The 16,276-nt window shown below is 40.7% G+C and overlaps 1 protein-coding gene across 1 annotated transcript in view; it reads left to right on the forward strand.

The window, feature by feature from the left end:
- The window catches only part of EGFLAM (EGF like, fibronectin type III and laminin G domains), a 123,568-nt gene that overhangs the window by 73,360 nt on the left and 33,932 nt on the right, over nt 1-16,276 (forward strand). The window contains exons 9-13 of the mRNA XM_044431340.1: nt 915-1,257; nt 3,642-3,742; nt 5,716-5,816; nt 11,314-11,458; nt 13,853-14,042. Coding sequence (XP_044287275.1) covers nt 915-1,257; nt 3,642-3,742; nt 5,716-5,816; nt 11,314-11,458; nt 13,853-14,042 — 880 coding nt within the window. The remainder of the gene's footprint in view (nt 1-914; nt 1,258-3,641; nt 3,743-5,715; nt 5,817-11,313; nt 11,459-13,852; nt 14,043-16,276) is intronic.

The raw sequence follows: 16,276 nt of genomic DNA on the forward strand, positions 1-16,276 counted from the left end.
GTTGCCAGTCCAGTTACCTTCTGTATATGGAGTGGAGGTATCTTGTTCTTGTTCAGAAAACAAAATGTTTTAGGCTAGCCCTGCTGCAGCATAAAGCCCCAGGCCTACCTTACATCTGTGTCATTGTCAGGAGAAATAGCCATGACCAAAAAACAAAGGTGAAAAGTGTTGAGAGGGGAAAAAATATGCACCTTGTTTTTCTTGTGGAGAGGGCAATGCAAGAAAACTGACATAAATGTCCTCAGAAGAAATGTCTTTCTTTGAGTTCTATCCATGAGCACAGAGGTCAAGAAGAGAATGCAGGCACAGTACTTTCCTTCAGTGACCATATGAAAAGACTCTTATTTTGACTTCATAAAACTCTGCGATAAGCCCATCTCTACAGAAAATGGGATATGTGCCTAGGGCAACAGTACATACAGAGATAAAGGAGATAGTGGGAGCTGCCTTACATGGGTGAAATGGCGTGATATTACAATATTGTATATTTGAATGTGTACTTCTTTTCAAGATCTTGGCAGGAATCTTTCCTGCTCCTGCTACATGAAAACTTGTAAACAGGGATGGTAGGCAAAGCATGTGTGCCTGGCCTAAATTCCTTTGATCAAGCCAATTACTTGTTCTAGCTAGTCAAACACATGCACATGCCTGGAAGAGGTATTTTCCCCCTCAGTAGGACAGAACATTGCAACATGTTCTAGGTCTTCTGCTAGTGGGTTCTCTGGCTAAAACCAAGCCTTGTTTCTCGACTTTTAATGGGTACCTCTACAAGTTCCCTTCCCAGAGACTAGCCAGAAAATTGCCACACTACTATCAAATCAGTATGATCAGCCGTGGAATGCTAGCAACCAAATCTCTGGAGTCTGTAGCATTAGCCTCCAGCTGTATAAAATGTGTTTTTTCCCTCCTATCAGCTCAAACCACTTCCTGCTATCAAAGGAGGGAATAGGAAATTTTTGGTTGAAACCAAGATTTCACAAAGGTCAAATGCAAGACTCTTATCTAGGCTGCTTTCAGCCACTTCATATCCCGTTAGTTCCCCTACAACAACGACACGTGCACCACGTTTCACCACAATTACACCCATTACTACTAAGGCCACCAGGAGGAACAGCGGAGCTTCAATGGTGCGGCAGTCTGACCAGTCCTGCGATGAAACCATCTGCTCTACTGACAGCTTTTGCGTCAATGATTATGAGCGGAGTGGCTCTCGTTGCCACTGCAACCTTGGCAAAGGAGGAGAAACTTGTTCAGAAGGTTGGTTTGCTTTGAAAACTTTGACATTCCTTATGTGTGTTTGGCAAGTGTCTTATTTAGGGAGAAGTTTGCAAAATAGCGTCCCATATATATTTGGTTTGTCACTCTAATACCAGAGTGCTACCAGAGATTAGCAGAAATACAAGGCACACAGCTGGAACAACCGCATTTGGCTTGTGGGCTGATGGTGAAGTTCACAAAAATCTAGAAGGAACTGTTTAGATTTCAGCCCTCCTGCTTGAATAAGCAGCATACCTTTTGAGAGGGGATATAAGCACAATGGCCAGATGTCTGAAACAAACAACAGGAAATGGTTATTTCTATCCTGATTTGTTTATGAGCTTCCAGACATATTCTAAAAAAACCAAGTTCACAACTTAGGAGATGTTCCTGGACTTCATGTTGCTTCAGGATTCCCAGCTGGTTACTGTGGCTGGGAGTATTTTTGCTCAGCATAATTGGAGTGCCAGCAGTGCCCACTTCTGGAAAAATCATATATTGCCACCATCTCACTTGGTCACATGTAAATTGCACTCTTGGTAAGATAAGGCTGGCTTGGAAGTCCTTGCAGAAACTTATGCTGTGAAATGCAGTGGCAAGAGTTTTGACCAGAACTGGGGATTTTGCTTGAATGTGTTACCAGGTTCACTAGCTTCTGCACTATTTCCAGGTGCAATTCCAAGTGCTTAGTAGCAGTTTTAGTCTGAAAGAATGCAAAACCAAATAATACTGTGCCTTCTGATATAAATCTGTCTAACCACTGAGGTGAACTGATAAGTACTTTCTGTTCATCTGGCCACATAATGTGGTGCAGTTGGTCGGGATATATGGAAGGACCTCTTTTGTTGTTGCACCCCAAATGCAGAGCCCTCTGCCCTAAGAAATTCATTTATTCCTCTCCTCTGATGTTTTGTCACCAGCTGAAGGTGCTAAGGTTTAAGCAAGCCTTCGGTTTATCTGCTGCTGGAATTTGAAATTGGATTGTTGAACAGATTAGATTGTTTTATGTTTTTATCTGCTGCTTTTTACCTTTGTCTGCTGCTTTTAGGTTGTTTTATCCACTTCTTTAAATATTTTTATTGTTTATAAAAGTTTTATTTCTGCTGCTGTTAGTTCTTACTATAACCATTATTTTAAAAGCTTCTTTAGAATTGGAAAGTTGAAGCAGTAAATTAATAAACATTGGAGGTGTGAATCAGCAAAGCTATTCTTAGCTTTTTATAAAGTCATATGAGGATATTTTTTGCAAGTTAATACCCCATCTGCAGTTTCAGGTAGCTGGTTGGGTCTTTCCAGGCAACTCTATTCATGGGTAGACAATACCAGCATGACATTTGAAATTGCATGCTGGGGTCTCTACCTGTGAGCAGAGTATTAGTATGAATAAGAACCTCAGCCTACCTATTTTCAGCAGCAGACAAAGAGGGAAAATGTATTTTTCAATGCCACTACAGTAGGGAGGTACAAGAATTTTGATTCAGATTGCAAATCACTTGAAAATGTCCCTTTCACAACTACAAACACATGTTCTCTGAAAATGTTTATGATTTTATGTTCTCATAAAGTGTTTATGTTTATGACTCCCACTGCCCAGGGAGTCCTGTGTGGGACTATTGGGTGCTATATATAAAATAGATAGTTAGATATTTTCCAGCTTTCATTTGCATTTGATAAATGTTAAAAAGAATGTGCACTTTTTGAAACAGTTTAAAATGCATACTTCAAAATGTTCATTTTTCAAAATTCACATTTTCTTCCTATAGTCAGTGGAGTGAAGTGCACATTTTAAACAATGTACACATTAAGAAATGCACATTTTTAAATGCACATTTAAAACATGCACAGTTTTAAAAGGGCACATTCTAAAAATGTGTGATTTAATGACAAATTTTAACATTTCACATTTTTATACTGATGGAGTCAAATGCTTCATTCCCATTCAGAGGAACCAAACGTAAGTTTCAAATTAGAATGAGCTAATCTTTGGAGTGAAAGTGAGTTGAACTGACCTTTGCCATTTGCAGAATTTCTGTGAGCTTCAGTATCCCTTGCTCTCCCATCTCTACTCTCTGCACTTGCTATTTTTGTGAGTTGCTCATTTTCCCACAACAAAAGCAAGTGCTGGATTGCTTAGAAACATCAGCAGGATGAGTAACAGACTAAATTAGCTGCTCATAGGACATGTGCAGGGGGTGCAACTGGGGAAGCTGGGATTGGTTCTTCAGGCTTAGGCACAAGAGAATCAGCTATGAAAATTTAAAGGGAAGACAGAGTCAGGCTGCTAATGGTCCTGATAAATAAACAGAAACTCCTCTAATGCTAAAAATGTTGAATTTATTTGGAGCTTCACTACTTAGCAATATGCTGTCATTGTTGCCTTTTAGATGTTAATATTCAGTATCCTCAGTTCTTTGGCTACTCATACATCACCTTTGAACCTCTGAAAAATTCCTACCAGACATTCCAAATTACTGTTGAATTTAGGGTAAGTGAACAAATGAAGGCCTCTTAAACATTGTGTAAAATGTTGACTAATGGACTAACATTTTCCCCTATGAGAGAAAATTTCTATTAAAAGGAACATTGGAAATATAGGTGATTCATGGAAAGTTGGTGCCATTTCAGAATATGCTTCCACAAGCCTTGTTGTGAAAAGTGATGGAGTAATTACATTATGCAGAGGCAGGCAGCATTTGATGCTGGGAGCCATTAGAGTTTTCCTGAACTGACAGCAGAAATTCCCACTTGGCTTCAGGTATAGTAGCCCCAGCTCACAGATGACTGAAATAGTACCATTCAAAACATGACTGAAATGGAAAAGTGGCCATAAATGGATGTCCCCCACCTTGCTTACACCTTTTTCATGCAGCTTCATCTTGTTAATGTGATCCCCCACAGAGAGAATACCATTTACCATGTCCTCCAATTATATTGGTTTGGGAAAGTTCTCCTGTGAGAGGATAGAATTTACGGTAAAATTTAGGTGGAAACACCACTGAGAGGCATTGCTGATTCTTGGGGTTGCTTCTGTTTTCTGTATTTGAAGCTATGTGCTCACAAAAGGTATTTGTGCTGTGCTAGTTGGGCCCTCTGGCATGTTTGCCAGAAAGACTTCTAGTCTATTACCTGCCTTCTCAAGGTAACAGGAATGAAAACCAAGATGGGTATTGCTTTATTCACAGCTGGGATGCAGTGAGTCCATAAAGTGTTTGTGGAATATTTAACAGGAAGTTTGACTTAGACTGAGAGAATGGGATTCAGAATCCTCAGTCTTCCATTATGCTCATTTGGTGAGCTGGGGGCGATGCACAGTGGAAAAAAAATAGGGTAACTTCATGTACTTGAGCATCTTTAGGTTTGTGTGTGTGTGTGAATATAAAATTAACAAAAAACAAAACAAGGGAATCCTAATGTAATGAATGAAAGCAGATCCCTTAGGATTGTTTTAAATTTGCTGCGATTTGTATTCTTAATTGTAGTCTGCCTTGGTTTTTATCAGGAAAAGGCAAGATATAGCTACTGAAATAAATAAAGCAGATAATCATTGTTCAAGGTACTGTAATAGCACACGTCCTTTATTTAAAAGGTCTCCTTTGCAGCAGCTTTTTCAGGAAACCCCCACTGAGTTCTGGAAATAGAGGTAGGAGCACCAAAAAACCCCCCACCAACCTTTATTTTTTAGCAGCTGTAATGTGAACTCTCCTTGTATCAGAGTCTGCGATTTCATTAGGGCACAATCCTACCAAGCATCCACTGCAGGGAGCAGGAGGATGGGAGAGGTGAATGCAGTTTCCATTGTCAGCTATCTAGATGGAGGAGCTTTGGAGAGGGAGGCAAGGTGGCTGGGGTGCTGGGAGAGTATCTGATATCCTGGTGTCCCCAGTCTTCTCCCCCCTCTGGGCCCTGGAATGCTTCCTCCGTCCCTTATTGGAGGTCAATTTTCCAACTTTGGAGAGGTAGCTGGTGTGGTGCCTTTTGTGCTGGCTGTAAGACAGACAGGGAGGAGTCAGAATGAGGGTCCCCAGCTCTGGGATGAGGGTGGTTTCCATGCTTGGAGATGGGAATCCAAAGTATCCTAGGATTCCCCAGACAAGGCCTAGGGGCCGTAGGGGATAGCTCCATTAATGTTGGTTTAAAAAGCCACTTTAAACCATCTTTTTAAAATTCAAGCGATTTCTGTGTTATATTTGTGGGCATAGAAACAGAAGTAAATCTGTCTTTTTTCCATCTTGAAATGCTCAAGCCAAAATGCATATGTTTGGCAGAATGTCTGTATTTTGAGAAATGCACATGAAGATATTATGGGTTTTCATGCAGACGCTTTTTTTCAAAGCACAAATCAATGCGAATATGGGATGAAGCAAACGTAATGTTGAAGAAACGAGAAACTGAGCTTGAGGCATTTATCTTGAGGAGCAAGATTCTGACATGCTGTGTGCTTGCATTTGCATTGCCCAGGTTGAAGCAGAGGATGGTTTGCTTCTTTACTGTGGAGAAAATGAGCATGGGCGCGGTGACTTCATGTCTGTAGCAATCATCAGACGAAATGTTCAGTTCAGGTAAGTATTGTCGGAAACAGCTGCAGGACTCTTTAGTCGTCTTAGCCTAGTTTAAAAAAAAAAACCCATTATCTAACACTATATCCTTTCAAGGTCTCATGATTGAGAAACTAGTCCAGATCACATGCAGTGACTTGGGTGTTGTGAGAATCTGCCCCTTCACAGCATGTAGCTCCTTTGTTGAGAGACCTGCACTGGTTGCCTATTCACTGCTGAAGCAGGTTTCGGTAAGAGTGTACAGAGCCCTTAAAGACTTGGGGTCAGGATACATGAGAGGGCATCTTCCTTTCTAACCTGCTGAGCCATTGAGGTCATTAGACAGAATGTCCCTGGTGGTTCCACATGGATCCACAGCCTGATTGTCCACCCAGATTTTATTATTTCAATACCGCCCAATGTTTGAAGTTCTCTGGGCAGTTCCCAATAATTTATTGAAATACCGGCAGGCCTCAGGTTATGTAACAATTGAATTCCTGAGAACATCTTTGAGTTTGTAAGTTGGAATATCTCTAAGGAAAAACTGTGAATATTCCTAGGGAACTGTGCATTGTTTGGGGATGCCACACCTTTTCTCTTGGCCCTGTACTAGCCCATCTCACCCATGTGTTTTTTCCCTCAGTGGGCAGGAAGACTTTAGAGATATTCACGTTTTTTCCCTCTAGAGTCGTTTGCAGCATTTCCACTTTTGCCGGGGTCCTGCCCCACAACCCCTATGAAGGCAGTGTTCACTACTATGTGCACTTTATGGGGATCCTGCTGTAATTGGCTTGATGGAAGTTTGTTCATAAGGACGGATATTTGTAACTTGGATGTTCTTAACCCGGGGCTTGGCTTTAAAATTAAAAGAGTAACAATAAAAATACAGAGGCAATCAAATACATTTAAAACAGTGTAAAATTCCAATATAAAATTAAAATAGATGAAACATCTAAAACAATTTCAGTAAAACTAGAAATGTTGAAACAGGTAGCATATCCCACTATATGCCATTTAAATGCTGGAGAATAGAAAGCAGTCTTAAAATGACATGAAAAATAAGACAATATTGGTGCTAGGGGAACAACAATGGGAAAGTCGTTCCATAGCTGGGGACCACCAGGGAGAGGGCGCTACTTCTTGTTACTCTTTCTGGGCCTCCCTTGGATTTGGCAGTTGGAGGAAAGTTCCAGATGCACCTTGAATTGGCGGAAGCATAGGAACAGACAATTCAAGTGGGCCAGAACTGGTGTTATAAGTGTGGACCTTTTGGTCCCGCTAATTAATCTATGTGCCTTATTTCATACAAGGTGCAGTCTTCAAGGGCAGCACCACATAAAGTACATTGCAGTAATCTAATTTCAAGATTACCAGAGTGTAGCTTACTGAAGACAGGCTATCCCTGTCTAGAAATGAGTATAGCTGGGCCACCAGCCAAAGCTGGTAGAAGGCACTCTGTGCCACTGAGAGCACTGGAGCTTCAACTGACAAAGATGGATCAGCGAGAACCCCCAAGTTACAAACCTACTTCTTTAGGGGTAGTGCAACTCCATCCAGAAGAGGTCATCTGCTGAACACAGGCGGAGAAGAGCCCTTAATGTGGCAGCTTCATTTCTGTGGAACTCGCTGCCTCTGGGGTCAGGGAGGGGTGAACGTTGCATTATTCTTGGTGCCTCCTGAACACAATTTTCTTTCAGGAAGATTCCTTGAACTAACCTGCCACAGTTTTATTACCCTTGTATTAACACAGTATTCTTTCATATGTTTTCTCTCTCCATAATTTCCATACTGGAATATGGAATGTTACATACATTTTGTAAATAATTACAATTGCAGAATATATAATGTATAACCTAGCAAGGTTTGAAAAACTGCACCGAGAGTTCAAATTATAGGGATGTATTTTTTTTAATGTAATTAAAAGTGTTGGGTTGGATCCATAATCTTTGTTCTTCCAGCAAGAGGATACTGCTTGTGCAATGTGACTTATGTGCCCTCTTCTCTCCCCTGCTTCTCCAGCACATGTCCTAAATATCTTTCAGAGGGTTCTCTATTTTTCTGGAGCAGATTTGGAGAGTACATTGGACAGCAGGAGGGCTCAATGAGTTCTGTTTTGCAAGCAGCAACCTTTTGGTGGCAGAGGAAGGATTCTGGATTCAAGTCCTTGAAAATCAGTACTTGAGCTGCATGCTTATGTTCATTGCTGTTCTTTCTCCCTTTTGTGGAGGAGAAATTTGGAATTCCGCTGGGATACATGAGTGCTCGTAGGGACTCATGAACCTCAGTGAGCTCTTCCACAGGAGCAGGATAATTTTGCGATGGCATTATGCTAAGGGATCAAATTATTTTTGTGTCTACTCTAGAATTGCCTGCAATCCCTCCTGAGGATCAAGGGGGACCCATAAGGCCTCATGCCTTTCTACTGTTCCTGCCCACTTTTCCTCAATGATGGGGAAAGTTTGTTCAATTCTTTCCCCATTCTTAATGATTGAAAGACCTCTTTTAAACCTTAGTTACTGGTGTTGTGCTACCATATGCTGGTGCTTTGTACTTTGGGCCCTATCCCTTTGGCCTTGGCCCTGCAAAACACTGGGATGCAATCCTCAAGGGCTTCTCTGGAATGAAATTCATCTCTTGGGCTGGAAGAGGGTTAAAGGGTACATCTGTATGACAGATACAAGCTAGTTCAATGGTTGTGGCTTTTCATTCTCCCCCAGAACCTACTACACAATTAGCAGCGCATATAATACATCTGTTGTTGGACAGTGTGATTCTAGGGAACTGATGTTATAGGGTAACTGAATGATCTATTGAGGAAAGAAAGAACACTGCCAATATGCATAAGACAAGCCTGTTAGATGGAATCACTAGTTTCTGTGACATACTGCATGGAAGTGTTTTTATGGCAATTCTGTTTTATAGGTTTTTAATTTCATTATGGTGCAGTTTGGTTGCTCTGCCACTTGCCTACTGCTGTGGTACCATAGGGTGAAGAGCAGGTTAAAATAATTGAATAAATAAATGCACCCTCATAGCTCCCTAGAACTTGTTAGCCCTCAAACGCAGGGCATCCTGTCCAAACAGAGCAGCAGAAGTGAACTTCCTCTCCTGTCACCTCCCACCCTGGGACCAGTGTTAAACCGATGTTTTCAGCTTTCTGGTGGAGGCACTGGCGTGCTGTCAGGATGCATCATATCCTGGTGGGTGCAGTCTTCTCACCTCTGCACCACCAGGAATCCACCCTTTACCATCTCACAGTGGCTACTTTCCCAACCTAAGAGAGGCAGCTGGTGCATTTTTTTTACAAGCCAACTGTGAGGAGTAGGGCAGGCTATCAGAATACAGATTCCTAGCTCCATGACTCTGGCTTTATAATCAGGAATACAAATTGTCCCGTGTCCTTTGAGACTTTGTTTAATTGAAGATGCATTCAAACATACATTTTTCCCACAATGGTCTGAAATGCTAGAGTTCAGAAACAGATCTATCACATGGACCCGCTCACTGCAAATGCTGCCTCTCTAAAAGACAGATTACTGCCCCCTTGTGAAATTATTATTTCCCTAAGGGGAACCTAATTTATATTTACCTAGTTATATTTGCAGTACAAATAGGCCTGGCTCTCCCCCATAGCCACGCTTATTTTTGGCATACCAAGAAATCTTGACATGGGGATATAGATAGATATTTTCCAGCTTTCATTTGCATTTGATAAATGTTAAAAAGAATGTGTAAATATCCCAAAGAAGTGACTTCTTCCTACCACTACCATAATTATATTTTCTGATATGGTATATTCTGTTAGAGAGCTGTGCATTCACATTAACACTGAAATCAGTTTCACAAAACTATAGAGGGATATTATTTATTGCTAAGAATTATATAGTGTCCTTTTCTTTTAAAGAACTCAAAGCAGATTACATCACTCTTCTCCTGCTCTCCATCTTATCCCCACAACAACAACCCTGTGAGTTAGGCTGAGAATCTGTGACTGGCCCAAAGTCACCCAGCGGGCTTCATGGCTGAGCGGGGACTCGAACCCAGGTTGCCTGAATTCCAGTCCTGCACTCTTAACTTCTGTACCACACTGCCTGGCATATTAATAGCCATTGCACTGAGGAGGAAGAATTATTTAAGTTACATTCCTTCAAGCAGAAGAAATATTATAACATAATTTCTTAATGGGCCAGTCAGCACATGCCATTTCAGCTGGTGACGTTTCTCCTGAGGTGCTTTTTCCCAACGGAAAGCAGCCATTGGGGCTTTGATGGTATGTGGAGGGAAGGTGGATGAAGTGTGGTTTGATTCTTTTCCTGCCAGCTGCTTTTTCTCAAAATCCCCGCCGCAGCTCTGTGCAAAAAACATTTCCATATGGGGGCAACATGGATAAGCATGTTCAGTGTGCTTTCCCTACCCATCCTTCCTGCACAGCCAGTTGCTTTTCACTAAAAAGAAAAGTCAAGGGAAGACTACCTGACATGCACTGCAAAAGTTGTAGCATCCTTACTGTAGTGCCAAAATGCATCAGAAACCAGCTTTCTGGTGATATATTGCCCAGGACACTTACCTGGCTGGCCCTGACCAGTAAGCATTTTCTAGAGGCATTCAGGAAGAAAGGTTTTTGTAACTTTGAAGGGCAAGCTGCCTTCCCACACCACCTTTCAGGCTGTTATAGTGCCACAAGTGATTTTCACTTGGCATGATTGTGGGTGGGGAGACTAGTAAATAATTTTGGATACTATAATTGTACTATAAGCTGTCTCCAGACCTGGTGCTGCTCACTTGACCACATATAGCCAGCTTCTTTCTGGAAGGCTTACCTTGTGCACAGTAGCTACTGCAAACAACCATCCTGTACCAGTCCAAGCAGTGAAGGCGAAGCAAGGTCGGGGCGGGGGGAATAGCATATCTCACACTTGTACATCTTTGTGCTGGTTGCTACTGAGACTTCTGAGTCCGTCAATTCACCAGCAGCATGAATTTCAGATTTAGAATATCATTAGTATTAATACAGCCCTACCTTTGAGCAGGGATTCGGGTTAATTCCCAGGACAGATTACTGTAGTAGTATCAAGTCAGATTCTAATATTGTGTATTTCCAAATACTTTTGGTGCTCTGTCTGTCTGTAGCCAGAAGGTGCAAGAAGCTCAATGCTCTATCTTTGTGAAAAGGAAAGAAATTAAAGGAACTGCTTTTTAGCCCCACCCTTCCCCACACACATTAGAAGAAAGATAGAAATGGGTGCTCAGTGAACGGCCTCAGAATGCTGGACAGTACAATATGTTAAGATAGACAAGTATGTACCTGGCTGGTGAACTAAATGGAAGATCACACAGTATATTTTGAATAGCTAATGATGTATTTAACAAAAAGATAAACATAGGCAAGTGTCTGACCTCATACACAGCTTTTTTAAAAGAGGGAGAGTATGAACTTGAGGGGTGTGGAAGAACTGGCTAGGTGGAATTAAGTCTGCTAATTCTGTGGAAGAATTCTCACATTGTTCTGTGTTGGTCACAGGTTCAACTGTGGTACTGGAATTGCAGTAATTACAAGTGAGAACAAAGTTAAACTGGGTAACTGGCACAGTGTGACAGTGTTCAGAGATGGTCTGGAAGGATGGCTTAGGCTGGATAACAACCGTCCCGTGTCTGGCAAATCACAGGTGGGTGTTTCTACTTACGAAATGGCAAAGGCTTGAGATGGATGAAAATTTTATTTCCCTTCATTTTTGATCAGTTTGAAGCTTTGATCAGTTTGAATTTCCAAACACAGACTCAGGTGCAAATTATAGTCAAGGTCTCTATATTTCTGAGCTTGCAATGTGATCACCAAAATGCATTTAACAGCATGTGTATATTTGACAAATTTGCATGAAGAACTGCATACTTCTGAAAAGGGAGCTCAAGCACACCTCATTCTATGGGAAAAGAATGTGTCCATTTCAAAGATACTCACAATTGCTGCATATACTTGGAAAAATATGCATAAAATATATGCTAATTTTAATGTGAAATTAAAAAGAAATACAATGGTCTGAGATGGACATAAGCTTCAAGATGGAATTTGGAGAACTTCAGGGAACTCAAGTTTGCCTGTTTGTGGAAGTCACTCATTCTTTAGATGCATACAGTGTTCCTGGTTTACAAACAGTAAATATGGTATGGGGAAGGAGAAAATTATAAACAGTGAAACCTGAAATTACAACTGTAATTTTACTTCCATATTTCTTCTGCCCCACAAAAAACTCAGATGGCCAATTTTGTCTGTTTTGCCCCTGCTTATGAGGAAGAGAGTTTGGGGCTCTTCAGGATACATCATATCGGCAGAGCCTCACTCTTACGTTCCCTACCCCTGGAACACTCCCCCCCCCCCCCCGAGGTCAATCTTCCATTTCCAAGAGCTTGAATTCCAACCTTTCCTATGGCTATGTAGACATGCCTCACAGACATAGCATTGTGCCTTAAGGATGGATTAAAAATCCATCCTCCTGATTCAGTTCTCTGTCAGTAGTTGTTATTATTTAATATTACTAATTTGATTTGCACTGTACCTTTACCAAAAATAGGGCTTAAGGTAGCTTGCACAATTAAAACTGATTAAAAGAAAAACTACAGTAAAATGCAATAAAAATGTAACAAGTACAGAAGAACAAATGACAACTTAAGAACAGAACCAACTCAGTGAGGATAATGGGAAATTCTGCTTATAATTAGAGGTAGGTACAGCATACATCCTTTGTTCTGGAGGAGGCTGAAATTATAACCAGGAGCGGCCAACATTCATATTCTCAGAGGGCCTATCTTTATTCTGGAGTGCAGGGGACAGAACAATGTAAACTGCTCATGGTTTACGAGTCTCTGGGGTCCTTTGTAGGGTTGTCAGCCTCCTCCTTACCTCTGGCATCCCAAATGTCACTAGTTAAACCTAATTAAATGAAAGTTGTTGCTTTAGCTTTACCACTGGGACCAAATCCACCCTAAATATCAAAATCAATAGCTGCCACCTCCTACCAAGTTCAAGAGTGGTACGACAGGTAAGTATTATGGAGGCAAGGGAAAATGTTTCTGGGATACTGTGTTACCTCTCTGCATCCTCCTTTTTCCGAACAGTCAAGTTCTCAAGAGGGTTAACACGGCTTGTGGTGGTAATGTGTCTGAGAGAATGGGAGCATTGATATTGGGGTAAGGAAGGAGTAGTTAACATCTCAGCTCAGCCCTGCCCTGCAGATCTGATTGCATCAGTTTGCTTAATCAAAAACAATTCCATTTATGAACAAAGTCAAGGAACGTAAAATTGCAATCCAAGAAATAGTGAAAAATGTTGGTTCTAGCTTCTGCTATTTGTCCTAGCTGATATAATTGGCAGGGAAATTATATATTCAGAACAGCTATCTACATTAAAAATTTTATATATCTTAAATGGTTATAAAATCCATAGCAAAAGGCAATAAATGATTGAGTCAGGGATAAAAAGCCCTTCTTTGCAATCTGCCTGAAGAACATTAATTATGGGCAGGTTAGAAATATAATTGATCTTCTCCCTCCCCACTTTCTTTGCTCACCTGGCAAAAGTCGCGGTAGGCATCCAGAGAGCATAACTTCTAATTACAGCTGAAGTCACTTAATGCAAGACTTACAGAGCAAACCTGTAGGGTTGTAGGAGGAAGAATCCATGGTGGAGGGATGGCAGCAAGGATGGTATGGATGGCAGTGACGTTTTTATTGCTAAAAAGACTTTTTTCTTGCTAATTTATTTTTTTCCCATGGGTTCTAAGGCTGTTATATTCAGGGTTCTGCCCCAGGTATGAGGACTTTTCATCTAGCATATCCAGAGTTTCCACAGAACCTCCCTTTCATGTTTTGTACTGGGCTGTGATAGTGGAAATGTCTGCTGATGATCAAAGGACAGGATGGGAAACTGTATAGGAATCATATGTATAGCACTGAAATCCATGGAGAAAAAGCAGGTTATAAATATAATAAATAAATAAATAAATAAATATGATCCTTTAAGTAGATTTCCTGCATGTGTTTTGTTTCCCTTCTTTCTCTTCTAGGGTCAATACAGCAAAATTACATTTCGGACTCCTTTCTACCTTGGAGGTGCCCCAACTGCCTACTGGCTTGTGAGGTCTGCAGGAATCAATCGTGGTTTTCAAGGCTGTGTTCAGTCACTCACTATCAATGGAAAGATAATCGACATGCGTCCCTGGCCTCTGGGGAAAGCTCTTAGTGGGGCAGATGTAGGTAAGCACATTGTTGATTCTTGTTAATGTACAATAAAGAATGACTTGTCTTTTCTGAAATAGAAAATCCAATCAACCTGTCCAGTAGTAGTTTAAAATTGACTACTTTGTCTTAAAGGTATATTTTGTGTGCTTTTACCAGGTCTACTCCTAGTATGACTGAATTTGGATCTAACTCATAATCTTTCAGATGAGTGTAATAGTAATCAAGACAGAGCCTTGAGCAAAATTGGACCTTTCTTAGAAAGTAGTTAGGGTGTTGCAGATGCTAATATGTTTGACCTACAACTGAGATACATTCGAAAATGCATCTGCTGCAAACTAGCAATTTTACCTTAGAAAGAGCCCATAATAATGTAAATCCTCTATATCTGCAGTTTCAATTGCCAGTTTCACATAACTGCGATTGACTGCAGTCTAAAAAAGTTAAATTAAAAATTTCAGGGCCAAACTATTGTGAATATAATAGGAGGCAAGTAGTGGGCCGAACTAAGGTAGTGGTAGGGCAAGATATAGGGTGCTTTCTGAGCATGCTAAGGCAAGGAGTGAACCATGTATGTGCCGAAAATAGAGGAGCAAGCAATTATTTAGTGGATGAAACCATCATGGGAGCTGGTGAGGAACCAGAATTAAGAGTTAAAGTTCAGGAGGAGGGTAGACATGCTCACAGTTTTTTCACTTCACAGGGGTCCTGCTCCCCTAACATCTGTGAACATGGAAATTCAACTGTATAGTTTTTGCTGCTATCCATGTTTTCAGGCATCTGCTGGGGGGCTTGGAACCTGTCTTCCATGGATACAGGGGTCCTACTTCATGCAGTGATTACTAAGTTCCTTGGGTTGATGAAGGGAAGTGCTTAAATGCTATTCTACTTTCTCAAATAGTCTGAAGTCTAAAAGTTTGTAAAATAATTGTTTATCAAAGCCAGAATTCCTTTTATGGAATTTCTCCAACCTTGTGTTTTCTCCATCTGGATCTCTATCAGTTCAGTGAGTAGCCTGATTGGCTTTAGAATGGATTTTTACAAGAGATAGAACTGAATCAAAAAATACCCTTCCAAAAGTCATGGTTTTAGAACTGTAACCCTCAAAAATGAAAAATGGCTGAGACCAGTGTAACTAATTTATTTAAGTAAGCTGCATAATTTGAACAGCTCACATTTTGTAATCTGCCAGGACTTGGTATATAGTTTTCTTTGATCCAAACAACTACAAAAAATAAACAAGTATTATAAAGTGACATAGCACATACAAGAAAATCTCTCATTAATGGAATTCTCTGCCAAACAACAAATAGAGCCCATAAAAATCAGTGAAGACCAAACTTAATGAATGGCTAATGAATTTAATGACCTCCTCCCACAGAATTTAATCATCTGGATTTTCAGTTGTTTGCAGAAGGCTTGTATTGGTTGTCCTCTGAAGGACTATGAAAAACCCTGCTATTCTGATCCTAGAGGAAGTATATAACCATCAGTGGTTGGTAGCTATTGATAGCCTTCTCTATGAATTCATTTACTCCCCTGTTCAAGTCACTAAGTTGGTAGTCATCACCACAATATGTGGTAGTGATGCCTGATAAGCTACAAAGCACACTCAAAACCAATTGCAGAAAACTAGACTTCCCTATGCAACGAGACTTCAATGTGGGATTAGAGGCTTGTTTAGTTTCACTCTTAGATTGATGAGTTTTCATTTTAATTTACCTTGTGATGAAACATGGGATATACTGACTGTCCTACCTATCCGGTATTCATTGAGTTTGTTTTTTACTGAATTTTGTAGACTTCCAGATCTGAGTTGCCTCAAAGATCTTTTTCAAATGCACATTTAGAATACACATGAGGGAAAGAATTGAGGTCCCATCTCAAATGCCAAGCTGTCCCTATCATATTGATCTTGACTGCACATAAGTATGGATTTCATACTTTCTGAGTTGATTAGGAATACAAAGGTAATGTTGTGACCTGACATTATTATTTAACTGCATAATACAGCTGCATCATGGAGCTGACTTCAAAGAACTACTGATGATCCAGATTTCTTAAATGGTGGTGTGTTTTGTAGGGTTTACTGTTAGGAAAGGGATCTTATGACAGAAAGAATAGAAAAGATTAAGACTAGGAGCTAGGGCAGCTGTCAGTGCCAATATTAGTGGGGCAGTGTGTGTACTTTGGGTGGAGTTTGCACGTTTAAGGGCAATCAGGTTCAGCACCATGGAGAGCTCCCACAGAGT

The sequence above is a fragment of the Varanus komodoensis genome, unplaced genomic scaffold (assembly GCF_004798865.1).
Source record: "Varanus komodoensis strain SLA01 unplaced genomic scaffold, ASM479886v1 scaffold22, whole genome shotgun sequence".
NCBI lineage: Eukaryota > Metazoa > Chordata > Lepidosauria > Squamata > Varanidae > Varanus > Varanus komodoensis.